Genomic DNA, 20418 nt, shown 5'->3' with positions numbered 1-20418 from the left:
CCAGCTGACTTCCTGCCCTTTGGGCAGGGGGCTGGACTCGATGATCTCCCGAGGTCCCTTCCAGCCCTAATGTCTATGAAATCTATGAAAAAAAAAATAAACTCCAAATGGTGCCTTCCCATTGTTTTCAGCAGGACCAGATTAGGTGCTTTTGCAAATTTCACTGCATCTTCCAAAGACCACTGAAAATCCAGCCCAACCACTTTAAATATGGCTTGAAAAATTGCTCCCACAACACAATGTCTTCTGATGCTTGTAACCTCTATCATGCACAGCAAGTCCTGCCATGAATAGGGAATGCCATCTGTCCCCTACAAGCTATTGTTTCACTTTATTGATCTTGAATGCAGACACTTATCATTTTCATTTTGTGTTCTCCTCCTCCCTCTACATGTCTAATAATCTCAAACAGATAGATACATCTTTTTGAGCAACACTGCTTTCAAGTCTGAACATTCAAAAGACTTTGAAATTCTTATGTGATTTATGGGTTGTTGGGTTTTTGTCATAGCAGATGGTCCCTTGACTAGGCAATGTCAAGATCTTGTCTCAGTAGAGTGGCAAGCAGAAATATGCTGAACTGCTCAAATTTAATCTAGCTTGTCAGTGAACCACAAGATCTGCCTGCTCAACCACTTTCATACCGAAGTGGATATCTGCTGTCTAAATTGTAACAGGTATCTGAGCTGAAAACCATCATGTACCTTCCGATTTCTGATGTTTTGTGCCACATTTCACTGGCTTTTAAGCCAAAGTGATCTGTACAGTAAGTGGCAAAATCATAACATGTCAATCAAATATCGATTCGTATCATCGAATGCCTAGGACAATTTTAAGCGTTTGAGATATATTTGGGGCCCAAGTTATTCTTCCCCGTTTTATCTAATGATGAAATTTGTCAAATCTCTTTTCTCTTGTCTTATAATAGGAATAATGTCCTTGGCACTGGTACACTGTCAACACTGTTGTTGATGCCCTTGTCCACTTGTTTTCCATTCCGCCTTGAATATTAGCACTTAAATACTCTACTGTATATAAGGCAGAGACCTTGTCATGTTGCTCCTCTTTGTAAGTTGTCTGTGGCATTATAGAAATCAATGGTAAATTGAAACTCAGTCTTCCAGTTTCAACAGTTTCAGGTATCTTTGAAGGTCTTAAGCTTAAGTTCTACTATTGTTCACAGAAGTGTACATCTTAAGTTAAAAAACTGCTGTTTTTGAAGCATACCAACCAGTAGCTTGTGCAGTAATATATGTGGTCCCCAGACCTTCCTTTGCAACTGTCTGCATTCAAAATCTGCCTTTTGTGCTTTTCAAATTTGAGTGGAGGACAGAAGGAAGTTAGATGTTATTTTGAAACTGCAAAATTGCTTTTCATTAAGACTGATGTTGTGTTGAATTTTCTGTTATCAACCTATTCCAATTTCTTGCTTGAAAGGTATTGAAGCAATGTGAAGTTCCATTTAGACATTTTAAGGAAGTTGAGAAATTATCCAGGTAGAATTTAGAAGTGGCAACCATGCCTATGGCAATACAGCAAATGGAGGCAACAAGCTCATATGTAAGTTATATGTCCCTTATTCAAGGGACAATAATATGTCCCTTATTCCATTAGTTAAATAAGGGACATATTTTGGCTGAGTCACTTAGCTGAATAAAGTCACATGAGAGGGCACTGTACCCCAACAGAATCACTTGAATACAGTGGGCCAGACAGCAGCTCATGTAAACTGATGTAACTCCATTGAAATCAATGGTAAATTGAACCTAGGCTGTAACTTGACATATTAAAATTGAGGTAAAGTAGTTTCCTAGCATGTGGGAAAGGGCGTAAGTTTGGTTTCTACAGCTTATGGTACTTAAAATCAATCCACATGTGAGAACAGTCCCTAGTCTAGACAAAGCTAGTTTGCTTCAGCTTCTGAAAAGTCTGTTTCAGCTTTTGAAAAAAATAAGAGTGCATACTCCTTTGTATGCCGGTCATGTTGCCAGTGAACCCTGACTCTTACCCTTTAAGGAAGGTCTGTGCTGCACGCCGACTCTCGTTTTCACTAGCCCTCACACAGAGGAACAAAAAGATTCTGGAAACAAGGCCTTTTCCCTAAGATCACAGGAGTGTATGTCTATATCACGGATTGTTATATGTGGGATTGATATATTCTTTGAGACCTAAAAGTGTATTTCTTCCTTCTGGGCAAAATAGTTTGTTAGCTTTGGGAAGCCGACTGCAAAACTGTTCACAACATAACCAGAAAATCTTGCTTAGTGTATATTTATTAAACAAATATTTTCTCCTTGTGTTGGGGAACCTAGTTGTCTTCACTGTATTTGCAGTTCTTTTCCATAATGCTTTAATCCATTAGGAAAAAAGCAAAACTTATAAAGAAACAAACTTACCAGAATTGACCTACGTGTAAATATAAACTTCTTAGGTAGAGAAAGTACTTGGAATTTGATTGAAATTGAGAAGAAAATATGTAAGCTAGGGGGCTCTTTTTTTATATACAACCACTGATGAATGAAATATGGCTTCAACATTGTGATATGCTCTTGAAAATAAATATCAGCTTTGATAAAGTATATCTGGGATTGGTTTCTCTCTCAGCTGTGAAGTGTAGAGATCAGGTTGCTCTGATGGTCCTCGTAGTCATAGACACTCGAAGAACAAACCTCTAGGACTTGTATTTTTTTATTCTTTTTGTACTGCAGGGTTCCTGCAGTATTAGCTGTCACTGATTTGATATTTTTGGTTTAATCATCTGAATCATAAACATGTCTCTTTCACATTGTCAGACATCAAAGACTGCATGTTTACCTAAGCTAAGAAAAATGCTGGCTATAAAATGGCAGAACAGGCATTTATGTGAAATACTTCAGTTATTTTTAAATATACAGGTTTTAATTTTTTTTCTTTATAAAATATATTAATTATATTTTTCTACCTCACATTGGAATTCCATCTCTTTCATATACAGAGCCATTTTTTTTAAAGTTAATTACATTATATCACTGCTGCATTCCTTGCTTATTTCTCCTATCTTTGCTTTTTCTCTAAAACATTATCTTTGGCTTAGTGCATGGCATATCCTGTCATAAATATGTTTGTAGAATTTGAGAAAAAATGCATATAAGTAGAGTTACCGCACAGTAGCTTGTATGTGAGGCAGCCTTTATCTCTGCTTCTGTCTTTTTTCAAAATGTGTTGCTTCTGACTCTGCATGGGAAGGAATGAAGATTATCTTTAAGCATACTGTATCATCGCTTTTCTGTATTGAAAAGCAGAACATTAGCAGCACCATGCTGATGTGCAATCAAGCTGCAAAGCTGTGGCATGATGATGTTGCCATGAGAAGACTATCACATGAAATGTAAATTCTTGCTACAGCAAATTGCTAATAAATTAGTTTGACTAGTTGCTGCTTCTGTTTGCAATGCACTTTCTTTTCATAACAGTACAGGTTACTTTCTTTTGAGAGACCATCTCTCAAATTTTCTTTTGTCATCCTGCGCATCCTCAGAGAAGGATCAGGTCTTGTTTTCTTTGCAGCTTCTGAGCTATTTTTTTTTTCTGCAGGAGATATTATTCTGTTTTCAATTACTAATTTTATGGAAACATAGCTGAAAATACAGTAGAAATTAAAGGAAAACTAGCAAAGAAACACTCAACCAAATGTAGAATTATTTCCTATAGTAATACATACTCTGATACTTTGTCTCATTTTTTTCTAATTAATTCTAGTGATAGGACCTCAATTACTTTCTGTAGAAGATGATACTGGTTTAACAAATCTGACTGAATGTTTCACTGATATTCAGCCTAAACCTTCCTTTAATTAATTAATTGTAGCCCATTTATTCTAGTTATATGGCCCTTTGAAACACCATAAACAGCTCATTTTCTCAACTTCCACTTGCTTTCAGATCACTGTCAAATCCTTAGTTTGTGTGGCCAGACTGACTGTGTTTAGTTCTTCTGATCTTTCTTCTATCAGCCACTCCAGTTGTTTTTTCCCCCAGATTTTCACATAGTGACTATCACAAACCCAGCCATGGGGGTCCTGCAGAGCCCCAGGTTTCTCCCCACTGTGCTACTTTTGCCCCAAGGAACAGACCAAGGTTTCCCTGGGATCGCTCCCTCAGGTCCTCTGACCTTGTATCAGCCCAGGGGTCGGCAACCTCAGGCACACGTGCCATTAGTGACACATGGAAACCTTTTTCCAGGCACACCAGGAGACATGCAAAGAAATTGTTTAATTTTTTTTTTAAGTTACTGCTCTGGGCTCTCCCATGCAGCCACAAAGCTATCTGTGTTCGACTGCCCCCGCCCCTTGCTCCCAGGCTGTGCCCTCCATCCCAGCTTGCCCTGGAGGGAGCTGCGGGTGGACAGGGCTGGGGCTGGGGCAGGTGCTGCGCAGAGTCACTGTCCTGGAGGCTTCCAGTGGGTGGCAGAGCCCTGGGCCCAGGCAGGCAGACACCCTGTCCCACCCAGGGCAACACTGAGGTGCCGAGTACTGGGGCTGTGCAGTTGGGACAGGGTCTGGGTGGCATGGGGGAGGCAACATGGGCAAACCAGCCCGGTTGGGCCTTTAGGAAGGCAGGGGCTGGGCAGGAAGTGAGGGTGGCCCCAGGACTCTGTGAACTCGAGCTGCGGTGAGCGGGCAGGTGGGGGTGCCCAGCGGCACCCATGGTGAGGCCCGGCCCAGCCCATGCAGCTCTGCATGGATGGGGCACAGCCACCCTACATGCAAGGGGATCCTGCCTGGCTGGGGCAGGACACCAGTCTCGGGGGGCTTCCCTCCAGGAATGACCTCCCTGCATGCTGGGCACAGTGCAAGCAGGGCAGAGCCATCCCCAGTGCAAGGGCCTGGCTGCGGGAGCCCCCATGAGCCTGGGAACAGCCACCACAGCTACCTCAGCCTGCCTGGGTCCCAGTCTTGCTCACCCGCAGCTCCCCTCAAGGGGCCAGGGCTGGGGCAGGCAGTGCACAGAGCTGCTGCACTGCAGGTTCCCGGTCAACTTGGCCCTGAGCACTGGCTGCAGTGCCTATTCCCAGAGCCCGAGGGAACAGTCTGCAGCTGCAGCTCCCACTCGCAATGTACCTGGCATGCACAGAGAGAAAGCAGGGTGCTCCCTGAGTCCAGAGTCCTGTCCCAGCCAGGCAGTGTCCCTTCATGGGCAAGCTGCCTGCACCCCATCCCTGCAGAGCTGTACAGCCCCCCCATCCCCCACCACTGTGACCTGAGTCTGCAGAGCCCTGGGGTAGCCCCCGCTCCCTGCCTGACCCCAGCTCTTCTCCGGCTGCAGCCTTCCCAAGGGCTTGGCCAGAGCAGCCTGCCCGCAGTGACTCCTCCGGTGCCTGCTGCTCCCTGCTCCTCTCTCCCTCTCTTTCCCCTCTCATCACAACATGCTTAACAAGAAAAAAAAATCACAAGTACAAAGACAGTACATGAAGTTTTATTTAGTGTCATCAGGTTTCATGTTTTTAGAAAACCTGGTATTTACTGTTAAAAAAGCAACATTTATGATTAATAACTATTAAATATGCAGTGCATATTTAATACAATTAATAATCATAAATGTTGCCCCACCCTAGTTTTGTTTTTGTGGCACCTTACAAGGTAGACATTGTGGGGTTTTCAGCACTCCAACCAAAAAACATTGCCTACCCCTGTATCAGCCCCTGCAGCTCCAGTGAGGGAATCTGTCAGCCCCAGGTGCCCCCTCACCCTGTTGGGTTGCAGGAATTTTTTCTAGGTTCACCTCTCCATAGAGAGGGCTTGCCTGGAATATCACTCACCCAGAAATCACTCTTTCCACAGGCAATCAGTAAGGAGCCAAACAACAAAAAGATGTATTACATTAAAGCAGAGGTGGCCAACCTGCAGCTCCGGAGCCACACGCCACTCTTCAGAAGCTAATATGTGTCTTCTTGAATCTTTGCACAAGCACACGGTGACCAGCTTCCATTTGGCCACCATGTGCTTGTGCAAAGATTCAAGGAGATGCATATTAACTTCTGAAGAGCCGCTTGTGGCTCTGGAGCTGCAGGTTGGCGGCCACCGCTGGATTAAAGGATTGAACACACTCAAAAATGACTATATATTTGAATACAGAAAAGCAAAACAAGAAAAGTTCCTAACCATCTCACATAGCCTTCCTGAGAGTCTTAACCAACATCACCAGAAATCACCTTCCTCCAGATTTCTTCCAGTCCTGACTGCTGGGGTCCCTCTGACCCTTCCTAGCCCACAGCTAACTAGCTCACTCCTTCCAACCAGCAATCCACACCTCCTCTCAACAGTAACCAGAACGCTTCAGTCTGTCCGATGTACCTGGCAGTCATTTGGCTGAAAAGGCCATTCCTAACCATATCTAAAACCCTAAAGATGTACGCAGAAAGCACAAGCACATCGTGAAAACAGTAACATAAATGGATACAGGATAACATTGGCTTTCCAAGAAGACCACAAATGCCATATCAGTATGACGGGCAGACAAGGTTCTTTGGGTAGATGTGATATCTTTTATTAGACCAACAAACTAGTTGAAAAAATTGTTCTTTGCAAGCTTTCTGGCACAAACACCCTTCTTCAGGCATAGGGAGAAGCTGCTGGTGTTGGTGTGCTTTCCTGGGTAGAACAGAAGCCAATATGCAAACTGCAAAACAGGAGAAAACAGTCATGACACACCACAAACCCCCAAAACATAACCAGGTTTGTGCCAGTGACAAAAGCATCTAACTTCAAAATTGAGAGCCTCAAACCCCGTCCCCCCCAGTCACATGCCATCCAGGTTCTCCAGCCCCCTAAGCTTCCCCCAGAAAAGCCACTTTATTTCTGCTGGTAGGTATACACACAGCCATGCAAGCCCTGATGCTGCAGTGCTTGGCAGCTTGGTGGTAGCGCCCCCACCCTGGGCTTCTCAGAGTAAGTGTTCCCTTGCCTATCTCACTGAGAGTGCCCAGTCCACTGAGCAGATGTTCTCAGACCAAGTCTAATAGATCAAGCCTCTCACAAAACAAAAAAAAGAGTGTGAGTATGAGAACAAGTATAGCGTAGCAAGTTAGGGCATACGCTATACCTATACATAGCATACAAAGTGCAACAGTTTCAGTAGGAGAGACATCAAGCAACCCATCTCTAGCTGCCTTATAGTCTAGATGTTAGGACACTCTTCTGGGATGTAACAGATGTTGGTTCAAGCCCATCAGTCAGAGTATCATTGCAATACAGAAAATAGATAGGTTTGTGTTTTGCTCAGTCGTTTCTGTTCTCCCTTGCTTAATGTCATATCTACCACACCTTTTTTATTACCCATGTGCCATTTATGTATATACCACAAAATATATGCTATTCCTTTTTATTATTACCCATTGCCTAAAACTAAAGGACTTCTCTCTCTTTCTACCAAAAGGTAGAAAGACATAGGAGTTTTTAAATGAATACTGTATTCTGTTCACCCCTGCCCATCCAACTACATTAAAGATTCAGCAACATCAACCCTGTCCTTTTGAACTGAGGAAGCTGGTGTCCTGGCTGATACAGCATAGAGCGGATTACGGCTTTGTAGCTGGCATTTTCAGTGTAATCACATTTACAGAGTACTTGGTTCAGCTGCCTTACTTTCCCACCAGAGTCTTCAGTTTTGGCTCAGGATAAAAACATAAGGCGTCTTTTGCTGCTGGGTTCAACGCAAAATTACTGTGCTTTGTAAAACAGTTGGTTTTGCTTATGGGTAGCTAGGTTGAAATGGGCTGCCTGTATGCCGGGGAGACAGATCAACTGCCCTTTCTTTGGCAGTAAACTTTTATCTCAAGCTCATAAACCCTAATTTGTGCTGTTTTTAAATAAGGGGGTTTTTTTCTTCCAGTTTTATGCTATTCTCCCTGTCTAGAGTTGTAACACTTGTGGTTACATTCTGGTTGGAGAGTGCAATAGATACTTGCAAACTCATCTGGTGTCTGAATAGCCCTTAGGCCAATATGAACAATTCTGTTTCTACTGTTTTATATGTTTAGCAATCCCAGTCTGCAATCCTCTGAAGGGTAAATCATTGGCACTCTGTCAGTTGTATAACGCTTCCTTCTCCTCAGTGCTCCTTTATTTACTGGATTCAGCATTTTAATAACAACCTTATATATGTTTAATTGCACAACAGTAACAGAGTATTATTTTTAAACCTTGCTTTTGCTCCCTATCCCATTTTCACTTTCTATATTGCAGGAAGGCTACTGTTAATAAGCATCAATCCCCATTCCCTGTGGTATTAACGAGCCCTGGCCTTTGAAAAAGATTGCTATTTCTATAAGGAAAGAACTTGCTATTTCAGTTAGAGGAGCTTAGTCAAAGACATACAAAGAAATACTAGTCATGCAAAGAATGTGCAAAGATAGATGCAGCCAGTCAGAGGACTGTGAAGCTGTGTGACATTCTGTATACCCCTTTCAGGAGGGGTAGGGCACAGCTAAGTAAGCGCTGGGCTAGTCTTGGGCCCGACTGCTGCTGGCTCCCAAAGGCCTGATCTCTTTTTTCATTCTGTCCATGGCTCCTGTGCTATGGGGTAGCATGAAGCTAGCTTTCATGAATTCTCCTGTGCAGGATCATGAGTGTGCTGCTTAAACTTGCTTAAAAGTTACTTTTCATTGCTGGTGTGAGGCCTGCCAAGAAATTCTCTCGAGAATCAGAGAGAGGAGGCCTGCTTCTGGTACTTTTAGAGCCTACATCTCCCCAGCAAATCTACAGTCTCCTCTCCCCAGGCTTACCTAGCAAATTTCAGCTGCAATTTAAAATCTGACTCATACCTAGGGTGACTATACATCCCGGCGTGACAAGGCCACTCCCAGATTCCTTAGGCTGGTCTCAGCTGGCCGGAGCTTGGCAGGGAGGCAGAGCAGCATGGTGCACTGGGCAGGTGGGTGGGCAAGGCATTGCTTTTGCTGTTGGGGAAGATGGACGTATGGTCACTGTATCTAAGAGGCCATATCCAAAGTCCCTACATTCCTTGCTCCCACACAGTGGCAGCAGTTCAAGCCTAGGCACCCGCCTGCCTGTGCACCATGTCACCCCACCGGACTCTGGCCCAGGACTTTTGACCAACCTGCCAGGACTGGCTTATGAAATCCAGCACTGTCCCAGGCAAACTTGGACATACAGTCACCCTACTCAGTTCTGCCTTAAGTGAGTTATATCATACTTGGAACTATGGAAATTATCGTGAAATCCCACAGAAACGTTAATGGCAGCTGAGGAAAAAGCTTTAAGCAGCAAATAAACATCAAGGAAGCAATTATTTCATTTTCAAGCAAGTACTGCAGTGAGAGAGAGCCAGAAATTATTTTACACCAAGGAAACTGTTTCTAATGAGAATGTTTTTTTCAGTGTTTTCCTTGAGTCATCGGCTGCTCTTTAAAGATAAGGCACCATCTCTAAGTCATTCATTGTGGAGGAAGGTAGAAGGCACAACATGACTTAATGAGCATAAACCATAACTTGTAGACAATCTAAAAGGCAGTGCAGCATTTGTACTGATTCTTAGTAATTATACCTGATATCCTGCTGCTTCCCCAGGTTGTTCAAATTATCTTCTTCTGGCTTTCCTTCTAATTCCAAAGCTTTCTATCTCTCTAAAGAATATTGGTTTAGACAACCCATGAATGATATCCCTCCAAACTCATTAGAGGTTATTTCTGAGGCCTTAATTATTTGCTCCCTCCTACCACACACACACAGATGCAAAAAGTTAAATTAACTGTGGCTTGAAAGCCACAGGCATCATGCTGAATCATCTCCTCCAGTGGTGGAAGGATTTCTAGGCACACTGAGTAAGGGTGTCCTGAAATCTAGGAGGAAATCCAGAAGATATGATAAAGACAACTGGAGGGTTTGTCCTATTCTGCTCCTTCTCCAGGAGCCAGGCTCACCCTACAATGAAATGTCTGCTGGCTGCCATGTTCTTCCACTAGCAGAAGGAAGTACAATAATGGTTTAATATTAACCCTTGGCCCAATTGATGTAGAAAATCCAAAGGGCTGCTGTGTCATTCAGCAGTTCCTCTATGCTGGCTAGATATGGAAGAACCACACCAGATTCATGGTAAAATGGTGTAGAATTAAGTCCATCACCCTGCCCCAGCTAATGGGACTCTGGAGTAGCTCACCTCCTCCCCCGCCCATCTCTCGTGCAGCAGCAGGAAGAGAGAGTAGTTTGGGCGCTCTCCTCACTAATGTTCACGCTTAAAATCACCTTTCTGATAAAAGAGCAACTCCAGCTTTAATTTTTCTTACCTACTAGATGAATTTGCAAGCTGTTTTCAACAGTCTGTTCAAGATAGAAACTGGCTTGAACATTCTGCATTCTGCCAGGGAGTCTTGGGGCAACTTTGAATGACTTTTTCTTTCCAAAAGTGGATGTGCTAAATAGCATGCCAATACCCTGACATTTTCTAATAAAAATACAGTTAGTGGTGATTCCAGCTTATATTGTTTTCTCTATTTTATTTGCAGGTCCTTTCTTAATACATTACTGTCTCATGTGAAACTTATGCAACTGCATTTATTACTAGTTTATTCTGCCTCTGCCTTCTCTATTAATCATTGTAGACTTATTCTAGACTTGCTAGGGGTTTTGTCTGATCTCACCAACCAGGACTGGCAGATTTTTTTTTCTTTGAACAGTGATATATCCCCACAGCCTTATGAAAACAGCCAGTCTTAGAATCAATTTGCAGTGTTTTTTTCAAATTTGTCAACTTTCTGTCTGAAGGTTTTTCACACTTTGATTAGCACACCATAGAACAGAGGCCTTACAAATATTTATCAAAGATCAAACCCCCATCTTTATGCTTGTGTTCAGAATAAACCTTTGTAGTAATACCATTCCAACTTAGCTGTTTTGTTGACATTGCTGTGCTGTAAAGAGTTTGCTCCATCCAACTGGAAATTCATGTGTACTAATTGCTGCCCTATCAAAGGTAAAAAATGATTTTTCATTAACTATTCATCACTTATAATTAATTTTCATTTTAAAATCCACTGACAAACAGTGGCTCTCCAGCTCTCCTTTGTTTGTCAGGATATTTTCTTTCCACCTTATTGTGCTCTACAGACTCTTCTACTTGAATTTTAGATATTGCTTTAGCCTTGCTTTGCGTACATTTTTTTAAACAGGCTACACACACATGGGCCACAAAGTGACAATGATCAGGGTATTGGTATGAATTGAATTTTTGCTTTGTTATCTCAGTAGCCAGTTTCTAAAATGGTGAAGTGTTCACCACCAATTTTGTACAACTGCAACTTGCATTTCAGGTGAGACTCAGATAATGTGGTCTCCTTTAAATAATGTACTGACATCCTCCCTCTAAACTTCAGTAAAACAAAAGATGTCAGTTTATTACACCAATGCTTTAAAAGCTGTCTTATTAGCCTCCCTTGAGATGCACTTGTAAAACCAACAATGTGCAATTCAAGCTCTGATTTTTACAGCTTTTTTGCCTCCATGCATAGAATGCTAATGTTGGAGCAAGTAAAGTAGCAGCAACAAGCATTTAATCCCACACTTGGATTAATATGAAGTTACGGGACAAAGTGCTATGAAGCACAGCTTGTTCTATTCTCCTTGGAACCTGTGGGCTTCTACAGCTGCAATACTCCCTCTTCCATACCAGCAAACGGGAATCTGCAAACACACAGAACACCCCTCAATGGGGTGGTCTTTACTTGCAATCAGGAAATCAACAGTATTCACCCAAAGTGATTCAAAATACAACAATTCATACCCAGATGGTGGGTACATTTGGGGTGGCATTCTGTTCCCTTCTTGGACATCTAATCATCCAGATCTGCTCATCTACATGGCACTTACCTGCAGGTAGGAATTCTTTTCCTGAACACATGGTCCTACAACTGCAGGTGCATGCAGACTGGGCAAGTGTAACAGGCTAAACACTGGCAGCATATGTAGCTGGGCCATGTATGCAGTGCACACCCCTAATTGGTACAAAGTGGATTTGGAGACCTGAAAATGTTTTTGACCAAAGCCTGTGACTAATGGGTTTTAGACTTAACAATGTAAGGGAGAGAGAGAGAATGAATCTATCTTTTGTCCCCACTAGCTAGGTACTCACCTAGGAAGGAAAAGGTGAGTTCAAGCTAGAATGCAGGGCTCTTTCCCTTCCAGACCAGCAGCCACACATACCTCTGGCTTATGCTTTTCCTTCAAGCCCCACACTTACTTACTTCTTGTGGCTGCTAAGGGGGCCATGTTCAAAATGATTATCAGAGAATAGCTTGGGTAATGACTGACTTGTGGTGCAGTCATTAAAATATTGGCTAAATATTTTATTTATAATATTGCGAGGAAGTCAGAGAAATCCAGATTCAACCACCATCTGAGGAAAGGGAGGTCTAGAAGCTTAATCTATCTTCACTGCAAAATCCAGTACATTGAGATTTTATATATTAATCGTTATGTGCTTTACTAGCAATAACCCATCATATAAAATAGTTCTTAAGCTTAAATGTGTGTGAGTCTTTCCTTGCTACTAGTAAAAATTTGTAGTTCTGTATAAAAGAGATGAAGAACACAGGAACAAAGTAATAATGAAACTTTAACTAGTACCATATAGTTAAATTCTAGTAGCACAATATATTTAAAAAGTATATAGTTTGCTAAGGTGAATGGCAGCTGCAGGTTATAGGATGGTTGACACCATCATGACAATTTAAAGACCACAACCTGCCAGAGTTATAATACACTCTAAATTGAGTCACTCGAGTTTGTAGCTCTGCATTCAGTATTCTTAAGCTGTGAACTGCTTCTTTCTAATTAGCATTGTAAATATGGAAAGCCTTTTAATGCTTTCTTTATAAATTAGACAAAATTATTATGATTTCACATAGCTAGCTGACATTTAATTTGTTCTTTGCTAATAATAAATGGCACATGCAGCACGATTGGTTGTTTAATGTTCCATTATATTCAGCCTACCAATTTCTGACGTGTACTTAACTGTGATGGCTGCCAGAATAGGCTTATGTCTACCAGCAAGTACCACTTGTCTCTCTACTGCATTGGTTGACTTTCAGATTGAGCCTACTGACCCTAGAAAGGCTTTCTTGTGAGTAGGAAAACAAGATGATGCAAGATGATGCAAGAAGCTGGCATCAAAAGGAAAAAATAATTACAAAATCTAACTACTTTATCTGATATGGGGTCTTTGTACTTTCCATGCACCACCATCCATATCAGTGTGAAACTAGAAAGAAAATCAGTTTGAAGAAGAAAGTAGCATCAGTCCCAAAATGTTTTAAAGCATCAGGATAATAGATGAAGAGTAGACACATAATGCTAATATTACTTTTAAAAATGGTTTTGTTGCAGTGCAGCTTGTTTCTACACGTAACAGCATATCCACACTGTCATCAGTGTGATTGCCATAAAATTCCTCCATGAACTGAACAACCAGTCCTGTATGTATGTCATTTACTCACAGACTCACTGCAGTAGAATTCAGCATTAATTTCTACAGGTCAGGGGTTGTCCCATTGGTATAGTTGCTTAATACATGGTATAACACCATCTTAATTTACTTCCATGATTTTCTTCATATACCAATAACTTATTTAATACCTAAAGAAGAATGCAATGAATTCAAAAGATTGTGTAAGTCCAGCCCAACCATGCAGTTAGTCCAATAAAATCACCCACAAGAATCTTTGCATATTTCCTGGACCATCAGCCTACAATATCACTCCTACACAATCACTTCATTAAAACTGCATTTTTTAACTATTTACCAAAATATTATCCACATTAAAAAAGATATTTTCTTATCTCAAATTGAATTTCAACAAATTCTCAACAAAAGTAATGGTTGAGACGAGTGAGGGTCAGCCTTTTTGGCAGGTGTGCCACAAATTAGCCATACACCCTCCCTGAGTGCCACTCTGATCCCCTTCCCTTGCTTAATTGACTGTTGTTTTCAGTTTCCTGCCCAATCTATTGTTTTGCTTTCTGCTCCCCATCCTACCTGCCACCAGTGGTGACTTAAAGTTTATTGGGGCTTCGGGCAAACAGAAATTTGGAGGCCCCCTCACCTCTGTGCAAGCTGAACTCCAGCAGGGAGAGGGGCCCCTCTCCCTCCTGGTGCTGCCACAGCCAAGGGCAGAGCACAGCAGGCCGCCATGCCCCACGGGGGAGGTTGGGTGGGCCCAGCTGGGCTAGGGATGGGATGGCACATGCCTGCCTCTCCTCCCTGCTCCCCACCACGGCCAAAGCAGAGCCGAGTGGGGTGAGGGCAGAAGCCTCTGTGGGCTTGGGGCTCTCTGCTCTGTTCCGTTGCCCCAGGGGTCCCACACAGGCCACTTTCCCCCTGCCTGCCTAGCAGAGGGACGCACAACTCACCACCCCCACCACTGGTGGGCAGGCAGGGAATGCGTGGCCAGTGCAGGGCTCCCAGGGCAAAGGCAGCAGAGCAGAAAGCCCCGAGAGTGCGCAGCCCACATCCACCCCATGCACAAGTTTGGGGGCCACATGCCTCCCATGCCTCTCCTGGGAGTGTGCACAGTGGCAGGGAGCAGCTCCTCTCCCCCCCACATTCCCTGGATGAGCCACCTGTAGCTCCATCCCACTCCCCACCCTGACCCCAGGTCCCCCAGCCCCTACGCCCACCCCACTCTTTCCCTCACCATGGGGGCCTTGATCTACCCCCCCATGCCCCTTCCCTCACCCACACCCCTTCTTTTCCATTAGACTTACCTTCAAGGAGCTGCTCTCCACACTGCCTGACTGTGTTCCTGGCCATGTACAGCCACACACATGCAGGCAGCAAATCCTGGATCTTGCTCCTGCCAGCCTCAACCAGGACCCCTTGCAGGCTGGATTGCTGCCAGCCTGCAAGGAGAAACCTGTCGTTTCCCAAGGAAACCCAGGAACCTAGGGGGCTCCTGATTGGCAGGGGCTGCTGGATCCCGGCCTCACTGGCCTGTACATTAATCTTCCTATGCTTGCCACTATGTTGCCTGTCCTCTCCTCCATCTGCTACATGCCGCACACATGCTACAGACTGCCCATGCTACTTGTGGCATGCATGCTGCTTACATGGCATGCATGCTACTTGTGGCATGCATGGCTGACCCTGGTTTAGACCATTTCTTTTCATGTTTTGATTCAACTTGGCTGAGCTACAGAATCCTCTGCTTTGCACTTCTGAATTCTAGTAGCATGGGTGCTAGACCCAATTTGCAAGGTGCAGAGAAAAACAGTACTTCTGCTGAGGAAACAAAAATGGTTGTATTTAAAGTTCTTCCCACCATACTTGCTAATTCCTATATTATAAACCCAGAAGACATTCTTGGGATCTAATCTGACTTCCTGTAAAGCACAGATCATATATGTGCCCTGATTTTGGTCTGGTTTGAACTAGAGCCTAACAACTGGTCTTCATTCAGAAATTGCCAGTAATAAAGAATCAATGACCACCTTTGGTAAGATGGTTCCAGTGGTTAAGTATTCTCAGTGCTAAAAAGACTCAGAACCTCAAATTCTTTCCTGAATTTGTCTAGCTTCAATTTACAGGCCCTGAATCTTGTTGTGTGAAGAGCCCATTATCAGAGACTGAGATCATGCTCTTAAACTTCTCTGGGTTCAGCTATACATACTGAGTTCCTAGAGCCTTTCACTATAATTGCCTTGTAGCAGGAAGCAATTATTCCCAGGTATTTCAAGCATAGATTCTATTGGATACTCTTTAAAAAATCATGTGCTCATAGTAAGCATGAGGAAATTTAACTTCAAATGTTCACTTGTTCCCCACATCCAGCGCTCAGAAGGGAGGGATGAAACACCTCTCTTTGATATAAATAATTTAAAAGAACCTGCATGCAAAATATGCCAAGAGTGACTTCCAGCTGACAGGAGTTTTGCACAGATCCTGCTGGCTTGCCAGAGGGGAGGTTTCTTTGAGCGTACATCACACAACTGCTGCTCAAAGACCTGCAAGTTCCTGTTCATGTTTTGACCAGAGTATTGTATAGCAATGGTTCTCAAACTTTTTAGACTCAAAGCACCCCTTGGGAAAATGTCATCCCTTAGCTTTCACTTATTTTTTGATTACAGAAAAAAGAGCAAAACTTCTGTGGCAAAGAACTCAGACCACAACATCTCAAAATGCTTCTGACACTATAGATTCCTAGTTGAAAGCTCTAGATTTATTTTGTGAATCACGTGTAGGTATTTGTACACCATAATAGTGCTAATATTGCACAGGTGCTGTGGCATCTGGTTGAGAATCACTGAGATAATGAAAAGAAGGAAGCTGATTCTTCTCACACCATGTTATCACTGTGAAAGAGAGCATGATGATGCAATTTAATTAAATTATTCCTGATTTACGCTGGTCTAAAAAGATTGCACCCAGCAAGTCCACTGTCTGAATCAGATCAAGATTCTAATCAAGAATTAGAAGTTCACTCCTATACTTAGAGGCAAAATTCCTATTGATATTCCTGAGAGGGATACTTCAGTGTAGCAACATCAGTGGGTGTTTGCCTTGTATAAGGAATGTGATTAGAGAGATACTGAATTTCTTCAATCTTCTTAAGTAAGACCACCAGCAGTCCTACAGATGAGAATGCAGAAGTGCAGTAATGTCTATTCATACCTTACATTGGTACTGAAACCAATAATCCTCATTACTGTAAAAGAAAAAGTGCTCCTGTTTTTTTGTATAAGTTGGCTCTATGTCAGGTTGGCTGCTCCTAAAGACTAGCAAACCCAGCACATAAAGATAGTAGTGCAAGCGAGAGGAAGAGCACCCTCTCTATAGGAGACCATCATGTTACAGAATAGGACACTCCCTCCTCAGATCATCATAGCTGTTCCTAACATAGCTTAATGGCCCCAGGCAGAGAAAGGGACTTCAAGATCCTATACAGAAGAAATTATACCAGTAAGTATGTCTCTGTGGGCTCATCTACACATGCAATTAATGCACATGAATAAACTCTGGAGTTTTTTCCTCCCGTGTGTAACATTTGAATATGTGCATGAGAGCAAAAATCTCAGGAGCATATTGCTCCAGAGTTTTTTTGTGCACAGCACATGGAGCCTGGTCAGAGCAGTCCAGGCTGGCAGGGGACTGGGTCCAGGCTGCGGCATATCGGTCCTTCAACATGGGGCTAGCTGGCAGACGGCCTCCATGCTGAAGCCCCCTCATGCTGCAGCCAGCCCTCCACAGCACGTGGAGCCCTAGGGGCTCAGCCTTCCAGTCCAGGGCTATTCAGACAGACAGGGCTCCATATGCAGCAGGGAGGAGTGGCTGAAGCATAAGGGTGCTTCAGTGTGGGTGCTACCTGCCAGCTAGCCCCACACTGAAGCACTCCCATGCCGCAGCCAGCCACTTCGTAAGAGGTAGAGCAACAGGGAGCAGCCCTGGACTGGTTGCTCCCCACCTGCCACATACTGTGGCAGCACATGGAGCCTGGCAGCTTCACCTGGCACATACTGGCTGGCTGGGGCATGTGGGTGCTCCAGCATGGGGGCTGCCTGCTGGCTAGCCCTGCACTGAAGTATCCAGTGCCCCAGCCAGCCTGGGCAGCATCTACGCATGCACTACTGCACATGAAAAATCTCTGCAGCAAGGTAGTACTTGTATTTTACAAGACTACATTGCTGCAGGGTTTATTAATGTCATGCTTCCTAAGAGGGGCACATGTGTAGACCCCAAGATGTTTACTGTGCAGTTAATTAGTCAACTACACAATAAACATCTCATGTAGACATGCCCTTTGTATAGAGTAACATGTCATGGAGCAGAGAAGGTTAGAATTTATCCCCCCCAACCATAAAATTAACTGTATGTGGATATAACAGTTACTGATTTGTACCATATTCCTTTAAAATTAATCCACCACTTGGTACAGTTCATATTCCTATAGGAATAACAGTAACTGATCACATTTCAGCCTCTGCAAATATAGACTTTATAAAAATAAAAATGGTTTGCTTTGAACATGGACAGCTTCTTCATCAAATCTTCAAATCTGGAATTAAATCCTGTGCAGTAGACCCTGCACTAATCTGGACATCAATTCTTACCTTGACTTTTCATTATGATTATGCAGATCCCTATGTGAAAATCCATCTGATGCAGAATGGTAAGAGGCTGAAGAAGAAGAAGACAACAATTAAGAAAAATACTCTGAATCCCTACTACAATGAGTCTTTCAGCTTTGAAGTACCATTCGAACAAATCCAGGTAATGTCAATATTGTTTTGCCTGTCTTACGAATTCCATTTTCAGCCCTCATAAATATTTAACAGGGACCTTGTTAATTATCAAGTATGCATGCCTTCATTAGCACCTATGTGCCAGCCCTGCACTATAGCGGATGAGTGTGACTACTTCAAGAGGGAAATAATAAAATGCACAGTACCTATGAAGTGTTGATTCATCAATGTAAAAAGGATAACTGACATTTTATGTTAAGCAGCAGTGGATTCTGGAAAAAAAAAAACCCAACAGGATGACAGTGATAAGAGAAGAAATGACTGATAAAACTCATAGAGATAAAAGGACTTGTGATTTTATCACTTTTCTCCCCCACTATTTATAATGTGCCTTATCATTTTTATTATAAATGGATGGAACTGTGATGTGTAATTATAGAACTATTCTGCATTATCCATTTTAACACTTAAAAACTTTTCAAAAGTGCCTAATTCCCACTTTCAAATATCCTACAGCACCCAGGGATAGATCCACCAAAGAACTCTGCCATTATAAGACATAGGGTGTATCTACATGAGACACTTTACTGCACATTAGCATAGTTTGCTGCACAGTAAGCATGTGCATCTGCATGTGCACACACTTACTGTGCAGTAAACCTCTCTAATTGTGAGTAAATTTGCTACCTGCAAATGCAAGTAGAAAATTTACTTGTGATTAGTTACTGTGCAGTAGCACTTATGCAGACAACTGACCAGAAGCAAATCTGCTCCAAGTTAGCTGGCCACCAGTGGGAGGGAGATTGTTCCCTACCCCTGGGAGTTGCTTGCTGTGGGGGCGAGCTCTACCACCAGAGCCCAGGCAGGGACTATATCCTCCTTCCCCGGCAGCAGGCTGCTCTAAGCCTCCCTGCTCCAAAATCATGATCGGCGTAGAGGGCTGAGAGATCCTTGCCTCCTAGCCCCTTCTTCACCATCACAATCAGGGAGCAGGCAGCTGGGAGATCCAGCAATCACAGAGTGAGGCCTGAGAACTGTCCTGGTCAGAAGCTGGTCCCAGTCCTGTGCCCTCATCAGGTGATTGAGGCTTGAAAAGTAGTGAACCAGTAGTGAACCAGCTGCTAGCTGCCCCACCAGTGGATCAGGGCAGGAGACTGGGACCTGCCCCTCCCCTGCAGCTCTTTCCAAGTCCCCTGCGCTCAACTGGGAAGCTGGGGCCAGGATCTCCCTGCTGCCAGGGCATGGGGACAAGCAGGGAAAGCTGAGGTGGGAGATGTGAGTTCAAATCCTCATGAGCAGAGAAGGAATTTGAACCTTTATTATATCTTGGAAAGAGGGGATCTTGGAATCCCTCTATTCCAGCCTTATTTCATAGGACTGTTCTCATTTGGGGAGGGGGTGAATTTATGGCTATGAATCTTAAGTGGAGAAAATTGCCACAGTCTTTGCAAGGGAGAGACAAGAGACTTATGTGTCTGGCTTAGACTGTGTGTTGGATGTTATATATTCCCTTCATAACCACTGATATCTATACAGGCAGGCCCAGATTCAACTCCATTTTAATGAGTGAGCAATATTGAGGCCATTTACATAGTATTTAGATTCTGTTGCCCCCAACTTGTTCTTCTGAGCATGCTAAGAATGGATCTGCTCCAGTCACATGCCGCTGCATTCTTATTCTGACAGAGAAGGTGCATAAACCTGAACCCATGATGAAAGAGGAGAAGAGTTCTCCCATATTTTACCCCAACAAAAAATTTGTTCAGGAAAAGGGAAACTATGTGGAAGGAAAGTTATAGGCCCCCTCAGCAAAGGGATATTTAAATCTGCTTCTTAAGAAAGTGCCTTAACCACCCTCCACTAGGGGTGTGCGAAGCAGGCCCTATTCGATTCAGATTCAGATTTGGCACGAATCAGGGACAGTGATTTGATTCATTGATTCAGATCACTGTCCCTGATTCGATTTGGCTGAATCTGAAGATTCGATGCTGATTCAGAGAATCAGTGATTCGGAAACAGACACAGGTTTAAATGTTTTTTTTACATACCTCAAGGTACCAATGTGGCTTGTGAATGTTGTGATGCTGGGGTGGATGGAGCATCCCACAGGAGTGGCGGGGCAGGCCCTCCATGTGCTTGTTGGTGAACCCGGAAGTGGACCAGTCCACCAGGGAGCACACCGGGGGGGGGGG

At 43.4% G+C, this 20418-nt stretch overlaps 1 protein-coding gene across 11 annotated transcripts in view; it reads left to right on the top strand.

Annotated features, from left to right (window-relative positions):
• The window catches only part of SYT1 (synaptotagmin 1), a 542326-nt gene that overhangs the window by 510939 nt on the left and 10969 nt on the right, over positions 1–20418 (top strand). For all 11 annotated transcript variants that reach the window (XM_019543164.1, XM_019543160.1, XM_019543161.1 and 8 more), the window contains one exon: positions 18121–18254. In XM_019543164.1, the coding sequence (XP_019398709.1) occupies positions 18121–18254 (134 nt within the window). The remainder of the gene's footprint in view (positions 1–18120; positions 18255–20418) is intronic.

The sequence above is a fragment of the Crocodylus porosus genome, unplaced genomic scaffold, assembly GCF_001723895.1.
Source record: "Crocodylus porosus isolate Cpor-Errol unplaced genomic scaffold, CroPor_comp1, whole genome shotgun sequence".
NCBI lineage: Eukaryota > Metazoa > Chordata > Crocodylia > Crocodylidae > Crocodylus > Crocodylus porosus.
The sequence above is the reverse complement of the archived record's forward strand: the minus strand, read 5'-3'. Positions and strand labels throughout refer to the sequence as shown.